The sequence below is a fragment of the Nelumbo nucifera genome, chromosome 5, assembly GCF_055504915.1.
Source record: "Nelumbo nucifera cultivar China Antique chromosome 5, China Antique-T2T, whole genome shotgun sequence".
NCBI classification, from domain to species: Eukaryota; Viridiplantae; Streptophyta; class Magnoliopsida; order Proteales; family Nelumbonaceae; genus Nelumbo; species Nelumbo nucifera.
The window spans coordinates 1,588,568-1,607,106 of NC_142653.1; the positions used below are offsets into that span (position 1 = coordinate 1,588,568).

At 37.9% G+C, this 18,539-nt stretch overlaps 3 protein-coding genes across 5 annotated transcripts; 1 reads left to right on the forward strand and 2 right to left on the reverse strand.

Annotated features, from left to right (window-relative positions):
• Positions 1–1,215: 1,215 nt before the first annotated feature.
• EMB975 (Tetratricopeptide repeat (TPR)-like superfamily protein) lies at positions 1,216–3,808 on the forward strand. Its single transcript, XM_010267885.3, has one exon. The coding sequence runs from the start codon at positions 1,860–1,862 to the stop codon at positions 3,387–3,389; it is 1,530 nt and encodes a 509-aa protein (XP_010266187.1). The 5' UTR covers positions 1,216–1,859; the 3' UTR covers positions 3,390–3,808.
• LOC104603768 (pentatricopeptide repeat-containing protein At4g21300-like) lies at positions 3,809–6,899 on the reverse strand. The gene has a single exon (XM_010267884.3). The coding sequence runs from the start codon at positions 6,535–6,537 to the stop codon at positions 4,090–4,092; it is 2,448 nt and encodes an 815-aa protein (XP_010266186.1). The 5' UTR covers positions 6,538–6,899; the 3' UTR covers positions 3,809–4,089.
• A 1,382-nt stretch (positions 6,900–8,281) lies between these two features.
• LOC104603767 (uncharacterized) lies at positions 8,282–16,923 on the reverse strand. Of its 3 annotated transcripts, XR_736261.3 has the most exons (7): positions 16,724–16,923; positions 16,263–16,642; positions 15,976–16,159; positions 14,471–14,677; positions 8,953–9,144; positions 8,629–8,870; positions 8,282–8,533 (listed from the first exon to the last, which is right to left on the reverse strand). XR_736261.3 is itself a non-coding variant. In XM_010267883.3 (6 exons), exons 2-6 carry the CDS (start codon positions 16,343–16,345, stop codon positions 8,736–8,738), a joined length of 801 nt encoding a protein of 266 aa, XP_010266185.1. In that variant the 5' UTR covers positions 16,346–16,642; positions 16,724–16,923; the 3' UTR covers positions 8,282–8,735. The 3 variants fall into 3 exon arrangements, 2 of the variants coding, with proteins under 2 accessions (XP_010266185.1, XP_088745241.1); XM_010267883.3 differs by having other exon boundaries at positions 8,282–8,870; XM_088889115.1 differs by having other exon boundaries at positions 8,282–8,870; positions 16,263–16,923.
• Positions 16,924–18,539: the final 1,616 nt, after the last annotated feature.

Below are 18,539 nucleotides of genomic sequence, written 5' to 3' on the forward strand. Positions count from 1 at the left end.
ACTTTAAATACTGGCATATTTCAACAATATAAGTTAAATGGATTATTTGAATATGATTTTATCCTCTTTTGGCCTCTGTTGTTTCTGACAAATAATCACTATATGAGTTTATTAAGACAAATAATTATTATATTATTGTGTTAAGACTCAATCTATTACGTGACTTGGGTAGACTTTGTAGAGTAGCAGAGATCACCTATATAATCACAACCATACTCACAAGGAGGGATAGGCATATCAATATCTGTATTCAAAGTGCTCTGGTTGCTTTAGTTGAGTTAGTACAGAAGAGAGGATGAGGAAGAGATAAAGGGTGAAAATAGGATGAAAAGAAAAAGATGTACAATTCAAGGATCCTTTAGCTATACAAATTAAAAGATAAATAACAAAATTGTTAGCCTAGCGATGGGCTCTATTAAGTAAACCACTCGTGAAAGGACCACCGCATGTGCAAAAAAATGTGGTGATCAGTCATTGGGTCTACAACAAAGTCATTAGCTGCAAGTCTACAGCAGTTCCTGGTTCTGCAATAGGTCCAAACCCCAACCCAGATTTCCTGCCCACTCTCTCTACTCACAGTAAATTGAGGCCACACATCTCACAATACAAAATGGTGAATGTGACTACAATCAAGGTAGGTAGAGTATGGGTAGAGAGTTGTGGGCAGGAAATCCAGAATGCCCAAACCCCGTGTAGAGAGTGAAAAGTCATCGAGGCCATACACTAGGGCCCCTGGGTAGAGAGTTGTGGCCATACATTTGGCCATAGGGCAAACTTTGACATCTGGTATAGTGATTTAAGCCCACTTTCAAGTAAGTTTGTATTTGTGAAACTAAGGCTTAGTTTGGAAAGAGTACAAATACAAATATATACAGTACAAATAGGTATAAAATATAAGATTTTGCACTCTACATATTTATATTTATACTCCTTTCAAACTGAGTCTAATGGACTTCAATAACATAGAGTGCTGTTATTAGATAAGTTAACTACTATAGAGTAATTGTCACCATTTTTTAATTATTTTAATTCAAAAAATGTAAATTATTTTTTATTGAACCACGAACAATTGTCGAGATAGAATGGTTCCACGTTTTGACAGTTTGGGTCATTGGTTTGCTGACCAATTCAACGATTTTTTTTTTTCTTTTAACAAAAGAATGAGTTAGGGAAAAAATGGAATTGAATAGACGACCAATTTCTAGGCCAAATGATTGACTGCCCGGGTCAAATAATATGTTCATAGCCAAAAAAAGTATTACTATTCCAATATTGAAAAATTTAACATCTACCATTAAAACCTCCAATATTATTTAATGTTAGATTAATTTTCATTAAAATCTTATTTTTTCATCATTCATCATCACCATCCATGCCTTATCCCAGGATTGAGCACATGAATCCTGTTTTACAAATCCGTTCTAATGAACGTATTACCTGGCTTCTAAAAATCAACGTATCTACCTTGTTTTTTCATCATTATTGTACACTGTTGTTTTAAAATTGACAATTGTCTCCAATTCCTTGTATATTTTGTATTGGCAACTTACAAAAAAAATACCAGTAAGATAGGGATAGATATTTTGAACCTATCTATTTTTCTATTTCTATAATAAGGTGAAGGGGGTACAACCTTGTGAAGAGAATGAGATGCTGCCACGTGGAGGATGCGAATCGCCGAACCAACACGATTATTTCATTTTTTATAAGACGGTTTATTGATATCGAAAGTGTCAGGATTGCACACAAACAAGTTGCTGAAATTCCTCTTTAAAATAGAAAAGAACATAAGCCCCGTTCCGCCTGGTTCTCCCACACCATTCGCAGAGTTCCAGTCCCTTAAAATTTTAATTGCAGATATGGAGTCCTTACTTACGTCCTCTCCAGTATATTTAATGGTAAAACTACAGGCTGTTCAACTCAAGCCTCCACGCAGATTTGAGTTGACAAGAATCTCGTCGAACCCCGTTAGTGTTGCTGCCCTGGCTCGATCGAGTTTAGGCCCTTCCCATAGAAAACCACCCAAAAATCTCCGTTACCCGCGGCGTGCAAAGCTTCCACCGGACCCGAAGATTAACATTTTTTTGAAGAAGAATAGTCCTAGCGACACGGACTCACCTCAAATGCATTCGGATTGCTACGTGAGGCCTGAATCATCTGATAATGATGATAGTGCTGCTACCACTGATGGTTTGTTGTGGAGCCCGGATGAGATTGAAGCAATTTCATCTCTTTTCCAAGGTAGAATTCCTCAAAAACCTGGGAATCTATACAGGGAGAGGCCTCTTCCACTCCCACTTCCTTACAAACTTCGACCTTTGGGACTGCCTTCATCTAAGAAACATGTGAGAACAGTCTCCCCGACTTCGATTTCATCGAGGTTTTCCTTGTGCAAGCAAGTATATAAGAACCCACAGTTTCTTATCTCTGTAGCCAGAGAAATCAGGAGCCTTCCTTCAGAGAAAGATGCGTCTGACGTTCTGGACAAGTGGGCTCGGTTCCTTAGGAAAGGGTCGCTCTCCTTAACAATTCGGGAATTGGGTCATTTTGGTCTACCTGAAAGAGCTCTACAGACCTTTTGCTGGGCTCAGAAACAACCCCATCTCTTCCCAGATGATAGGATACTCGCTTCGACGGTTGAAATCCTTGCAAGGACCCATAATTTGAAAAAGCCATTTGACTTGGAGAAGTTTACAACGTCGGCCACTCGGAGTGTGATTGAAGCAATGGCAAGGGGATTCATAAGCAGCGGCAGTTTAAATCTTGCTCGTAAGCTCCTCCTGGTTGCCAGGGATAACAAAAGAACATTGGACGTTAGCATTCATGCCAAGCTGATATTGGAGATTGGAAAGAATCCAGACAAATACAAACTTGTATGTGCTTTATTAGACGAGCTTGGAGAGAGAGATGACCTGGATTTGGATCAGCAGGACTGTACAGCAGTCATGAAAGTTTGTATCAGGCTTGGAAGATTCGACATTGTGGAGAGTCTGTTTAACTGGTTCAAGGATTCTGGGCGTGAACTGAGTGTTGTTATGTACACTACTTTGATTTACAGCAGGTATTCTGAGAAGAAATATAGGGAGGCTCTTGCTGTAGTTTGGGAAATGGAAGAATCTGAATGTGTCTTTGATCTTCCCGCATATCGTGTGGTGATAGGGCTATTTGTGGCTTTGAATGATATCTCGAGAGCCATAAGATACTTTTCAAAACTCAAGGAGGCAGGGTTCACTCCAACATATGACATTTACCGAAACATGATCAAGATATATGCAGCTTGTGGAAGGTCGGCCAAGTGTAAGGAGGTCTACAAGGAGGCAGAGACGGCGGGATACAAATTTGATAAACAGATTGTTTCTCTTTTGTTGCAGGTGGAAGGAGCAGTCTGAGCCTGTTTCTTGGAAATTTCATTAACAGGAAGTAATTAGTTTACAACAGGCATGCTTCTTGTTTGACTCATTTCCAAAATACTGAGAAAATTACCTGCCTTCTTTTTAGTTCCACTAGTTTTAGGCTTTTAGCCATCCATGGACAGACATGAATAATTCATTCAAAAGTCTGCTATCAGTGAGGCAAAAAACATTACATTTAATAGTCCTGGGCTAACTCTCTGGATGTTGAACAAGCATCAGTGCATCACTCATCTGTATCATGTGAGGGGCATTTTGTTGTCAATAGTAAATGGTCTTGCCTCTACATGAGAAAGCAGCTGGCTAAGAAAATTGACCTAATAGTTGTGCTTAGTCCTGTACACAATTTTTAGTCTTATTAAATATATATATAAATATGAACAGGTCAATCGTATTCATTTGATCATGTAAACTTCTCAATCTGGAATAATCCTATCCATCCCATAAAAAATCAGGTTCAGAAGAGGGTGATTTCAGTACAGACTCGATTCAAGAAGTGTGGTGCAAGGGCCAGTATAGGAGTAATAGCATTGATGTGTATCATATCATATTATTTGACTTCCATGGTGGGTTGACTGCATGTACTGCCATAGCTAAGTGATTTGTAGGGCCATTTACTGCCGTAAAATATTGATTCATAAGTTATTGTGGATTGACTGCGTTCCAGTGCTGTAAGCAATCAACTATGACAGAATAGTTCATTAGTTCTTATCTGTTGGTTAATGCTGTTCAGCTGCCCCAATATCTTTCTGATTTCAGGGTGTGAAAAGTCTCCCACTGTAAACTCATGAACTTGATCTCTGATGACCAACCAACTATTTCCTGGATCCTTCTTAACTCCAGCTTTTGCCATTTTCTGCCTCAACTCCAGAGCTTCTTCCCATCTTCCAGCCCTGGAGTAAAGATTTGATAGAAGAACATAAGAAGCATGATCATTTGGCTCCAGTTCCATTATCCTTCTTGCTGATTTCTCTCCTATCTTCAGGTTGCCATAAATCCTACAAGCACTAAGTAATGTTCTCCATGCCGACAGACATACTTTATTTTGAAGGGTCAGGTATGCCTCCTCAAGCCTTCCAGCACGACCAAATACATCAACTAAGCAGGAATAATGCTCTGATTCTGGCTCCATACCATATTTCTGCTGCATCAAATTGAAGAAGAATAAGCTCTGCTCAACAAGACCAACATGGCTACAAGCTGACAGAACTGCCAAGAAGGTGATTGTGTTTGGAATTATGCCCATCTTTTCCATTATGTTGAATGTTTCAATTGCCTCCCAGGCTTTTCCATGCTGTGCAAATCCTGATAACAAAGCATTGGAAGATACCACATTTACATCTTTTTGTTCATTGAAAGCTCTTACAGAGTCCTCCATATTACCGCACTTTGCATACATGTCTACCACAGAGCTTTGGACATAGATGTCTTTATCAAAACCAAGTTTAATGGCAGATGAATGGAACTGCTTTCCCATATCGATAACTGCCAAACCAGAGCAAGCTGTAAGGCAAGATGGGATACTAAAACTACTTAGATATATCCCAGCAGACAACATTTCTTTGCAGAGCTTAATAGCTTCTAAGTCAATCCCGTTTTGCACGTAGTTTCCAATGATGGAACTCCACGAGACTTCATCTCTTTGAACCATGGTGTCAAAGGCTCTTCGAGCATTGTCAACTTCCCCACACTTGGCATACATGTTGATCACAGCATTCACAACAGAAATTTCGTAACCTCTGCTCAGTTTAACAATTTCAGTGTGGATTTGAAGACCAATACCCAAATCTACTTTACTTCGACAAGATTTCAAAATTGCAATTAGAGTGGGTTCATCAGGCTTGAAAGTAGTACATTGGCGAAGTTCACGGTAGAGTTTAATGCAGTGGAGAGAAGATCCCTCTTCCATTTGAGCATAACCCGTCATCATAGAATTCCAAGAAACAAGGTCCCTGTCAGAAATCCTTTTGAAAACTTTTTCTGCATCATCCATATGGTTGAAGTCTGTATAAAGAATTAAAAGAACACTACCCACAAAACAGTCTCTCTGGTACCCATTCTTTATCATCTGGGTATGGATTTGAATTCCTGTTTTTAGATCTCCAATCTCAACACAAGCTTTAAGAGCGCTTGACAAAGCATGCTGGTCAGGCTTCAGACCTTCCGTACACATATCCTTAAACAAAATTATAGCTTCCCCTCCACTGCCATTTCTTGCATAGCCAGATATTATCGAACTCCAAACAAAACTGTCTTTTCTAGTCATTGCACCGAGAACTTTTTGCCCTGACTGCATACTGCCGCACTTACCATACACATCCACTAGAGCACTTCCAACAACGACGTCAAGTTCAGTTCCAGATTTCAAAATAAGCCCATGGATTTGGTCCACATCTCTTAAGCAATGACAACACTTGAGCAAAGTTGTAAATGTAAAATCATTTGGTTTCAACTGGTCAATTAGCTGCATTTTTGAGAACAAACTGAGAACTTTACTAGAATCACCGACCTGAGCAAACCCAGAGATCATAACATTCCAGGTAACTGAATCTCTTCTACATAACCCATTGAAAACACGGCAAGCATCATGAAGACTACTGCCGATTTTAAAGTACATATCGACAAGAGAACTCCCTGCAAACTCATCCCTCTCAAGGCCGAAATGGACGATCAATCCATGAACTTGCAGACCCAATTCCATAAAACTGAGATTTGTACATGCTCGAATAACTACAGAAAGAGTAAACTGGTTTGGTTTTTCACCGGCTTGAAGCATTTCTTCGAACAACCGGAGTGCTGTTCGGGATAACCCGTGATGAGCGTAAGCAGAAATCATGGATGTCCATGTCACGACGTTCTTCTGTGGGGCATGATCGAACACTAGGTGCGCATGGTGTAAATCCGCGCACCTTGAGTAGAAGTTCAAGAGTGTGTTTGTCGTGTGGATCTTGGAAGTGGAGTGTGAGACTATCAGCTTTGCATGTATTTGTTTGCATTTTGTAATTGATTTTGATTTTGAAAGTTTCTCAAGTATCAGAGACATCGTTTCTGCGACGTCGGTGTAATCAGCACCGGTATTGCTGTGATTTCGCTGGCGAAAGAATCCGACGATCGAACGACGGAACATTCCGATCAGACGGCCGATGTGTCATCTCGGCGTCGAGGAACTTGAAAGAAAGAAGAAATTACTACAAATATAAAAGGATGACTCGGGAGTCGGGACTATAGCGGCTAATGTTAGGCTGTTAGCTAGCTGGATACCCTAAGGCTGTGTTTGGTTTGAAAGAAAAAGTATGGAAGGGAAGGGAAGGTAGGGAAATACCTTTCTCTACCATTTCCTTCAAACCAAACATAGCCTAAAGTTTTAGAGGTGCAAATATACAAACAACGCTAGCCATCCATTTCACAGTTTGTGTCTCACACTCACACTCACCAATCTCAGTTATACGGGAATTTTCAAAAACTATGTGCACATTTAGGCTTCCTTTCGTTTACGGAATAGGGGTCTGAAATCGAAATTGGAGTGGACTATTCAGATTCCAAAAATTTGGTTGAGCGGAATCAGAATTCCATCCCATTTTTACTGGAATAATATTCCCCCATTTAAGAAAATGGCTATTCCCTGTTTCTTTTTTAAGAATGAAATTTTATTCCTGTTGATGCTAATTCTTATCCCCAGTTCTATCTAAACCAAACAGATTATGGGAATAAATTATTTCAATTTCTATTCGATTCCAATTACAGACCCTTATATATATATATATAAACAACAATGGCATGGTGTGCCTAGCTAGAGGTCTGGCACTAGGCACCGGCACTGGATTTAATATGGCCCAGCCTGAGATAGTGAGATGATACCATTCCTCTCTGGATCATATGTTTGTGGACCCCAAGAAAAATTCACACCAACTAACGCCATGTCGAAAGTGGCATATCAGCTGCCGTCTATTTGGAATTGAAAACTGCAACAGGCCTTTTATTTGAAAATATGAGCTTGAGTAAAAAATTATTCTTTTTGGAGCTAAGAATGAATTTTGAGCCTAAAAAGAGTAATTCCAAGTTTCCAACTGTTTTCATAAATCTAAACTCAAAATTGATTTAAAATCAGAAAATTCATCAGAATTAATTCTTTGAAATTGTGTCAAAAGCAGTCTATGCCTATACTTCCTAACACGTCTGGACAGTGGAGGACATAAACAGAACTCTCTGGCTTAAAAAAGATTAGAAGAACAGTACTCTCAGAAAGATCCAAGGTGAGTCCTTAAGTTGAATAGGTACTAAATGGTCTAATGATCCATGTTTTGTTTGGATGTGATTTGGGATTTAAAAAGCAGTGTTTTGGCATGCTTTGGGGCTTAAAAGTGTTTTAACTTAAGATTGATCTGCGTTGACGGAGCGAATTGGCTTCAAATAAGCAAGATTCGAAACTAACTTCACCGAAAAGTCAAGCTCTGAGCTTAACTAAAGTAGTTTTTGGCTTTCCGGGATTTTCACCAAACACAGCTTGCTAGATTTTCATGTGATGCCTACCTTGCAATGTTGGAAGGATATTTCATGCAGTGGTTTCTGGCATTGCAAGGTTGATCCCATATGGAAAGCCTAGAAGCAATGTTTGATGAAAAGCCCAGAAAGCCAGAATGTGCTTTAATTAAGCTAATAAATGGACATCGTGGTGAAACTAGTTTTAGTAATTTCTTTTAAGTGGCTCAGTCAACGCTTAATCCAAGTTGAAGCCCTCCAAAACGCGCTCACGGGCTGTGTCTTGAAAAGCAGCTCCTATCAAACGCTGCAACATTTTTTTCTGCCGCATTTTTGTTTTCCAAAGACGAAAGCCAAGCTTATCCAACTTAAAGTGGGCCGACACGTAAATCCGAACGGAAATTTAGCAATGTCTATGGAGCATTACAAAAATTATTGCTCACAAATAACTAACAATATAGTTTGACTCAGACTGAGCTGGACCGCCTGAGGCGTTAACCCAAACCAACCACAGCTTGGGCTTGATTTTGATCAGCAAGGTTCAGTCTCAAGCAGATCAAGTTGTAATGCATACACAGCCATCTCAAATGTGTGCAACAGCCAAACCCTCTCTCAGACTCAGTCCAGCATCATCGGCAGTATCCCTGATGATGCAGGTAACTTTTAAAGAATCACATATTACAGAAATGACAGAGTAGAACATATAAACATTAACCCTCTCAAGGCATGCCAAGAATACCTGACAGCGATAACTGTACTGGTGACCGACCCCTGCTGTAGACCAAAGTTACTGCTTTTATTCTTAGCAATATAAGTTGGATCAAGAATTGACCTCACCAACTCAATCTAGTGCGCCTTCTCTATCTCGAATTTTAGAGAGTGCTCTTTCCAAATTTCTTTTTCAAGATATCTCTCAAAAATGCTTACTTCCCCACTTTCTTTCGCAGACACTGCTGCAGTGCTTCTAGTTCCATAACGCCCCTAGATATTGGAGAGAAACTCAATAATATATCTGGATCCAGAAAATAACTTTAGAACTAAGGAAGGAAACAGAAGAATTTACCAATGAAGTGTCTACTTCTACAAAAATGGAACTTGTATTGAATTCCCACTCGAGGGAGCGGATTCGTGGTAGCTTGTTTTGATCTGCTTTAACTGTATCCTTCATCAATTGTTCAACCATCTCCTTTACAGGGACTTCATCTTTGCCATATTTACATAGCAGTTCTTTGAAATTCTGACCCAACCGCTGTGCCTGCAAGGAGAATGGATTTTCAAAGTTGGTTATTGACATAAAGAGTTGAGAGGGGTCAGGTGATGGACACCAATATAGTTACAGAGACAGCATAATAATTCTCTTCATTGTTGTCATTTGGTACGATGATCAAGGAATTGTACTCCAGTCCTGAATTGAAATTCAACCTTCACTGTCTGACAATGAACCACTTCCATTTGGCTCTTATATTTTCTACTCAAGCGTATCTCTAACCAATTTGTACATAATTGCTGATAACATAGTGAGAACTAGTGGATCTTAGAAAAACAGATAGTTAGCTGATTGACTAAATGGGTGTGAATATAGGTTTGGGAGTTAATATGCGTATAGAAAATTCTAGGTGTGGCTCCACATGGGCCAAGCATGTGGAGCCACATGCCTCCTGAAGCAACGTGATCAAAGCATCATTAGAGTGGCAGTAGCAGTATTCCCTACCTTCTAGGAGGGAAACATGAACCATATGCACATTTCTCTTTACTAACTATACAACCTGAAATGAGAGTAAGCCAGTTGCAGCATCACCCCTGATCATGCCTCCTGAAGCAAATTACCTCTCCCAATCCCTTCTATTGCAAGTATTTTCTGCCTTATTTGCTGATTTTGGCACCCACATGACAGTTCGGTGGTTCAACTGGACCAGTAGAGCCATGAAATCAAAATGGTGATGTATTTAATTACTTCAAAAGATAATTTGTATAGGAGAGTTAAAAGGGTATTCTGCTGCCTTCTTCTGGCCTACCATTTCATAGCTATTTAAAGTGAAAAAAAAAAGAAGTTTTCCAAAGAATAGTAGTAGTTGCTGTAAACAAATTTATTTTCTTGGATCTTGAAAAAAAAAAGGTGATTGTTGGATAAAGCTGGAAAGAAAGAACTGCAGAGATGGAAGCCAAAATAAAATTGAATAGAAGGAAAGCCAACAGAAGGAAGTTTCTCATCAACTGAGACTTGCAAATCTGAAAAGAAAAAGGGAAAAAGATGCCCTAAAAGTATGCAGGGAGATAAGCAGAAGCTGAAGATTTATGAATCACCTCCCCCACCCCACCAAACACAGAAAGGAAAAAAAATATTACCGAGTGCTGATCATGGTTATGTGGGATCTTGGAAGGGGTTACCCAATGCTGATCCTGACCATGCATGGTATTGGGAGGGGTGGATAGTATATGGACCTACCACCAGCATTTTTTGCACAAAATGAATACTCTTAGACTCAACCCCATATTCCCATGATTATTAGTCTGAGATTTGTCCACGTCAAACAGTGGTCCCTCCACGTGTAAAAAGAAAGAAATCAATGCAAAAGCCAAGAAAGGTTTGATGAACACTTCAAACAGTGTAAAGTATCAAAACTTTTGGGATCTCTCTCTCTCCACACACACACCCCCTCACCCCTCTATTTTTTCTCCCTTTGCCAAATCTTGTGTGAAACATGGATAAAAACCATCAAATTCACACTGTAAAACTGTGAAAACTATTAGAAAAATAAAATAATCTGCAAACAGAAGTCCAATACATCAACCAAACTGAATGGTTCAACTTCAACCCTCTAAAGAGTCCAGTTCGTGTTGAACAAGATATGAGGCATGCTAACAGGCATCACAAAGGCTTCATCATGGGCTTCAACCATACAGCCAACAGGGCACAACTCTGTCAGCTTTTGTCTGCCAGTGTCATCTATAATGGATCCCACAATGTACACAGTCAGTTAAGTGTAAGCTTTGGTAATACCTTCTAGATTCTAGAATACCATGCTTGAAATTAATGCATATAGATATAGCCATATAAAATCTTTTACATACTTTCCAATACTAGAGTCCCTTAGGCTACGTTTGGTTTGAAGGAAAAGGTGAGGAAAGGAAATGAAAGGTAGGAAAACCAATACAAGGTTTGTAAAGATTCTTTGCATTTCCTTTCCTTTCCCTACTTTTTCCTTCAAACCAGACACAGCCTTAGTGTAAATGGGTTACTATGTATATATTTATAAATCTTTTGATATACTTCAAAACAATTACCTTATCTTTTAACATCATCATCATCATCAACAACAACAACAATAAGAATGTATGTTGAACCGTATCATTGAGTTAAGTTAAAGTAAATTATTTTTATGTAATCATAGTTTTACTAAAAAGATCCTCTATTTCTATAATTCCTACTTTAAAGGGGTCAAGCATTGTCCTATTTTCTTGGTCGAGTTTAACTAACCAACCTATTACCTGATCATCCACCCACATATCATCCCCCCCTCAACCCTTCAAACCTGACATATGACCTATATCCTATTTTCTCTTGCTGTAGTTGGAAATTATTTGGTATCACTTCCAATTACATGTAAATTTCTCAATGACCACATCCAACTTTTAGTCAACATGTAAAAATGACATTCTTCATTGAGAATTACTTTTGGATAAACATCATTTTTTAATCTTTTTGGACACATCAGAGCAGTAAGTGGGTAATGCTAGTCAATATAGTGCCATGAGAGAATTCTATGCAGCACAAACCTACTATCTAGTTTATGGTTTATCACATTCACAACCAGTGCAAGAAGATGCTGGTTCAACACCAACCTCTACTAGTGTAGACCTACTGTAATTGGAAATCTCCTTTGCACAATCATAGGGTGACCTCTCTTCTTCACTTTCTCAAGTTTTCTCATTTGCCTTATACGCTTTATCTCATGATTCTTGATGCAACTGTATATGTCTCCTTTCCTGTACACATGCACTGTAGTGGTTATCTATTTTCTTTTTTTCTTTCTTTGTTGTTTTCTTTGTCCTTGAATTTTGTTGGGCAACTTTAGTTAATTATGGCAATCCAACATCCCACATACATTTCCAAAACAATGCCAGGATAGTATACAGTTTTAAATCACTTATTGTCAGCTGTCATTTAGACATCCACGAGTTCATAAATCCATCCATAGATACAGCCATGAATTCTTTTGATAATTAAAGTTTCCAACATACTTGGTATGGCCATGTACCCTAAGAAAACCATTTACCCTGTTTCATAGCATATATTGTGTATTTGGATTCATGATCTTATCATATGGAGAAATCAGTTATATGGTTGAGAATCAGGTTTTTGGTTTACAATCATATATAGGTGATGTGATATTCAAAAGTTTCAAACTACCTCAAAATACATAAAATGTTCATGACTAGAAGCAAGATTGGGCACAAACTCTGATAGTTTATTTTGGCTTGAGGGGCCAATGCTTGTTATAATGGTAAAATCTCAGGTTGACATGCATGAGAATGCCAGTTCAAGTCTGAGAGCAGCCACTTTGTGCAAAAAATGCCAAAATTTAGGTCCCTATCCAGTCAACCCTTCCAAGACCCTGGATAGTTGGGACCAACATTGGGTAATAACCCTTCTCAATCAGTGGCATGGATCAGGTTTGAGTAGAAGAGGTAAAGTGTACTGGCAAACTGTGTTACATACAGTATTGTGGGGAATTTGGGAGGAAAGAAACAGGTGCGTATTTGACAACAAAAGCAGATCTCTTGAAGAATTAATTTCAGATATTTCCTTTTATTGCAATTTTTGGACAGTTAATTCTGAGCTGTTCCAAGGACTCTCTCTCAATGACCTTAACAGCAATATCCAAACAATCTTGTTTCCTCCAACCTACCCTCAACCAATCCAAAGACTACAGATATCGCGTAATGAAGGAGAGATGATTTTAAACTTTGATGGAAGTGCTGCAGGCAATCCTAGTATAGCTGGGATAGGGGGTATTTTGAGGGATGATCTGGGTAATATCTGTTGGGTTTTCAGTGGCCCAATAGGTAGTGCTGATTCAACAAAGGCTGAAGTGATGGCAGCTCTCACTGGAATCAGAATAATAAAAAGATTGGGTATTCAGAACTTATCCATTGTAGGAGATTCTGCTAATACTATCAAATGGCTGAAGGACAAGGAGAGGGGTCCTTGGAGGTTGAGTCATTATCTGGCTGAGGAGAGACTCCTTGGAAAATATAAATGCAAAACTGCTGTGGATACCAAGGGAGTTGAAGCATATTGCAGATGGATTAGCTAAAATTGGAGCAAGATTAGAAAATCTGTAAAGCAACAGGCTTCCCCCCCTTGTAATTTTGCTTTTCTGCTGTCTGAGTTCTTCTGTGTAGTACATCTGCTCATGTACTTCCTGTTATTTCTAATGAAATCTGGTTAACTTTTTCTCAAAAAAAAAAAAAACATTGGGTAATAACCCTTTATATGGCATATATTGAATGGGTAATTTATGAGAATGCACTTGAGAAAATGTCATCAGTAGCAGTTAACTCTTCCACTGCAAGTGGCAAATTATTGCCATGTCATAGATTTATCATTTATGGTTCACTAGCTACTATAGCAGATATTTTGATATGCTAATCATTGATGCCATTGCAAGAGTACTTGGCACATCATGGTTATCATTAAGTCGTCTTCTCCCCTTTGCTTGTATCTAAATTAAACTAAAACTTATCATGTGCATATAGGAAAAATTATCTTAATTGTCCTGAAGAATTTTTTGAAAAAAATGGTAACTTATTAATGAAACAGTGGGTACATAAGAAGATGTACACAGAAATTACAACTCAAATGTAAGTAGGAAGAAAGCTATCACTAAACAAGAAGTCCCTGTGAGCACCAGCTCTAGAAGAAATCTGGCCCAAGAAACTCAATACCAAATGAAGCAAGGAGAAATGACTCCAAAAACACTAAGAAAACAACTCCTGATGCAATCAATGATTGAGATTGGACTATGACAAGGATTCCTGCCTAGTGTAATGATCACCCTGTAAAAGGCAAAAAGCTGCCTAAAACCTTCTTTGTAAGCTGTTATAGTTCTTGGGACTCCCAAATACCATCTATCAAGTTAAATAAGCTTCACAAACTACATAGTAGCATAGAGAGAGGAAGAACAGAACACTCCTCTAGTAAAAAAATGATTTGGATGGATAAATTGTACTACATGGACTGGAGTTGGTTTACATATTGCTTTGTGGCCAGTATTTTAGGTTCCAATCATGGATGTTTACCACTTTCAATTTCAGCTCTGTTTGAATTCAAAAAAGATAAATTTTACTACATGGACCGGAGTTGGTTTACATATTGCTTTGTGGCAGTATTGGAGATTCCTATCACTGATGCTTACTACTTTCAATTTCAGCTCTGTTTTAATTCAACAAGGAGAAAATGACAATTCACAAATTTATAATTGAGAAAAAAAGGAAGAGATAAAAAAAATTAAATGGAAGTGGAAAAATCTACCTCACCATAATACTCTGCCAAACTAGGGAGATTGATAGTTTCTTACCTTATGCCATGGGGAGTCAAGCCTTGCATTTGAGAGCACATGAATACCTGGTGAAACCACTTCAATGGAAACAGGCTTTCCTTTTGGTCTGTTAGATATATAAACCATAGCTTTGGAACAAAAATCTGTTAATATTAGGTTGAACCCATTATACTGATCTGCTTCCTCTGCCACTTCCTCTGCAAACTCCAGGGGACTCTTGCTGCTCTACAGCCAATAGAAAAGCAAAAAACAAAAGATCAATAAAGTGAAATAGAGGTGAATTATAACCATTTGAGATACTCCAAGGGGATTAACCCGTTAAGACTGGTATAGAGGAAAATAAGTTGTAAAGAAAATAACAAATGGCCTGGTGACCAGTAACCAAGCAAGATAATATAAAAAAGAATGGGTCATAACCACATGCTGGACCTGCAGTTACTTTCCATTGAAAAGAAGCAGAAAGAACAATGGACCGAAGCTGAATAAAAATAAGAAACCTATCAATTGACTCAAAGCCTTGTCCCAACTATATGGGGTTGGCTACATGAATCCTGTTTAGCCATTGTGTTCTGTTCAGTACCATATCCTTCATTAAACTATTGGTACTTAAATCATTTTTTATTACTTATTAAGAGTTCTTTCAGTTTTTCCCCGAGCTCTTCTATCCCTTTCAACTTGTAACAAGCCACTTTTCCTAATAGGTGCTATAGATGGTCTTTTATGCACGTGACCAAACCATCTCAATTTACTTTCTCTCATTTTATCACTTATTTGAGTTACTTCTAGGTTCCTTCCTATGACTTGATTCCTAACCCTGTCCTTTCTAGTCTTACCACTCATCCATCTAAGCATTCACATTTCTACCACACTCGTTTTTTTTTTTTTTTGGACATGCTGTTTCTTAACTGCCCAACACTACTCTATACAACATAACTGGCCTCACAACTGTTTTATAGAATTTTCCTTCTAGCTAAAGTGCTATTCACCTATCACATAAAGATACCAGATGCACCCCTCCATTTTTCCCATCCTACTCTAATTCTATGGGCAACATCCTCCTCAATCCCCCCTTTATTATGGATCATTGAACCAAGGTAATGAAAGGGGTCACATTGATTTATCTTTTGGTCTCCGCTCCTAAGTGTATCCTAATTTGCACTTCTGTTATTATTAATTTTGTATCGTGTATTTTTTGTTTTAGTCCTATTTATTTTAAAGCCTCTTGTTTCTAATGCAGTTGTCTATAAACCTGATTTTGCATGGTGATTAAGAAAACTATATACAGCAGATATCAGCCACTAAAGGAAATAAAATGTATTTGGAGGGAAAACAAATTCAAAAGAGAACAAATCAAAGGGGGGCGATTAGATCAAGTGTGATCTCTAAAAAGCAATTGGACATCAAAGAGAACCATGGGTGGTTGTTCCCTCTCAACAAAATCCAAGTAATTAAGACCATAGCTCGGAATCAACAGGAAATTCAAACAAACATATGAAATGTTGGTAATGGATGGAGAAAATTACCTCCAAGAAACGCACAGGCAAGTCACCTCTGCTCTTTGCTTCGGGGACAGGGTTAAGTTCGAGTACATTTGTTAGAAACGCCAACTTTCCTTCTCTTGTACAGGCTAGCCATGTTCCCCCTGCACGCTCATCTCTTCCACCCATTATTTTACAACCTTCCCACCATGATATTGGTTTCGTAGGCCTTGATATATCCAACACAGACATACCCATCACAACCAACTCCGTGAAATCACATAAATGAAACCAAAACATAAGAACTTCACTGAAAATGAAATACAATTTACCTGTTATGATATTCATCTCTGTTGAGCAAGAGAAGAAATGGATAGAGAGGGTGATCTTGCCAAACAAACACAGCTATGCACATACTATCTAACTTAAATACAATCAAAATAACATTAGCAAAATCAAAAGGAAATATTCGAGGGGGCGAAATCCTATCAAACTATCAACTTTTGGAGATTCATTAGCCCAGTTGACCCTCTCAATCCACTCGAGATTTCAATGTTTGGAATTGGCCAACCAAATTCAATGAAAAGTTGAGAAAAGATGGAATGCAAAAAACTCCGATGCAAGAATAAGGGAACCCCTAATGGTTACGTAGCAAATTTTTCCATGAGAATAAAATTGGAGTCGACTTTCACCACCGTTCCGTTGAATATCCCTTCATTGACGAAACGTGTAATGAATGAATTGGTATAAATAAATAAATAACAAGTGGATAAGCTTTGGGGTCATCAGAAACCTGTAACACCGGATGCTGTAAGCAGGTGAAACCTCGGCTCGTGGCGGCAGCCTACAGGGAAGCTTTTCTTCTGTTTTCTTTGACTATTAAAATGATTTTCTGAAAGCGGCGTTGAATATACTAGACAGAATATGAAAGAAACAGGAAGTTGCGGGAGAACGGATAAACCAGATCTTCGGGAAGTTACAATATACGAGAAGGTACATGTCAGTATGTTCTTGTTTTTTTCATTTCCAGTGATTTTAGATTTTTACTATTCAAATGTTCTTTTACGGTTGGCTTTATTCAAACGTATGTGGTATGCTCTTTTTTTTTTTCATTTCCTGTTTTTCTTTCTTTTTTTTTTTCTTCTTCTTGATCCTCCAAAATGGTCTAAGGTTTATCACCATTTAATTTATTCCTTTTGGTTTTTTTTGTGTAATGTTTTTTTTTTCTTACAAGAATATTTGCTTTGTCTCTTTCTTTGATTGCATGTATGTTTAGCTCTATTTTAAAGCGGAACTTTGAACTTGATTTTCTGATTTTTTTTTCTTTGGGTTTTTCCGTTTGGTGGATTCATTGTCAATTTTTTTTTATGTTTAAGGTCACTTTGAATTGATCTTTTAAGGTTTTGAAATCCCTTGCAGTGTTCACCCTTCCCATGACTATGACTACAAAGTTATTTTGTCTAATTATTGACATCTAGAAAAAATGACTCGGCAATGGAACCGTTATGGCCACCGGTTTCTAAGTCAACGGTTCGATCGTTCGGTTCGAATGGATGGCCCGTTCTAACAACAAAAATTAAAAAATAAAATAAAAAATGGTCAAAAACCATTGAACGAATCGACCGCCCAAGTCACGAATTCATGATGATCTCTTTTAAGTCTTTATATGAGTTTCAATACTTGGGTACTTATAATGTCAAGTTTCTTATTAAAAAACCATTGTCTTTTTTAATGTAGCAAATGGCAATGTTATGACTCCAGCCCCTGCGAAGCAAGGGCCCCTCCGCTAATATATATATTAATACGATACCGAAAGAGCTTTGATCAATCAAATCACATGAGTTTTGATATAGAGATTCATTGATTATAAGTTTTTTTTTTTTCCTTTTTCGGTTATTGTTTAGTCTACCCCATAAATTTTAGTACAATTTATACAGTTGGGAACAGCAACTGACAAAGTGGGAGAATTAATCAAAAATTAAGGGAAAAAAAAAACAATACAAGTTGAGGTGGGTTGAACTCTAAATTTTCCCAAGTTTTCCATATTATAGTTGAATCGATGACCAATTCAAATGTCCAAATACAGCCAAAGGCTTAGTTTGGGAAGAGTGCAAATACAAAGTTTAGGGTGCAAATTTTAAAATGACTATATACAAACACGTAGAGTGCAAAATCTTGTATATCAATATTATTTCATATGTATTTACACTTAGGGGCAGAGCCAACTATATGTATTTACCCCCCCCCCCCAAACATTTTGCTAAACCACCATTTATATAGTTGTTTGGCCCTCCTCAAATTTGAACATAGATGTTAAGGATCATTTTGTATTGCTCATCCAACTCCTATAATTTTAAAAATAAATATTTATTTTCCCTTAAAAAAATTGTGATAGATCCAAACCTTCCAACCCTGCTTTTACTCCCTCTTACATTGTTTTTGTTTAACTCCATCCCCCCTAAAAGAAAAAAAGAAAATCCCTAGCTCCGCCACTGTTTGCACTATATATATATCCTTCCAAATTGAGCCTTAGGCTATGTTTGGTTGTAGCGTAATTTTATTTGCACTAGTATAAATGCATAGGAGTGCAATGAAAAAAAAAAAAAAAA

Coding starts and splice junctions, on each gene's coding strand:
- EMB975 (XM_010267885.3), top strand. CDS start 1,860: ATGGAGTCCTTACTTACGTCCTCTCCAGTATATTTAATGGTAAAACTA.
- LOC104603768 (XM_010267884.3), bottom strand. CDS start 6,537: ATGTTCCGTCGTTCGATCGTCGGATTCTTTCGCCAGCGAAATCACAGC.
- LOC104603767 (XM_010267883.3), bottom strand. CDS start 16,345: ATGTGCATAGCTGTGTTTGTTTGGCAAGATCACCCTCTCTATCCATTT. Junction 16,160..16,262: donor AGAGATGAATATCATAACAG/GTAAATTGTATT, acceptor GGATATATCAAG/GCCTACGAAACCAATATCAT. Junction 9,145..14,470: donor TTGACTCCCCATGGCATAAG/GTAAGAAACTAT, acceptor TTCTCCTTGCAG/GCACAGCGGTTGGGTCAGAA.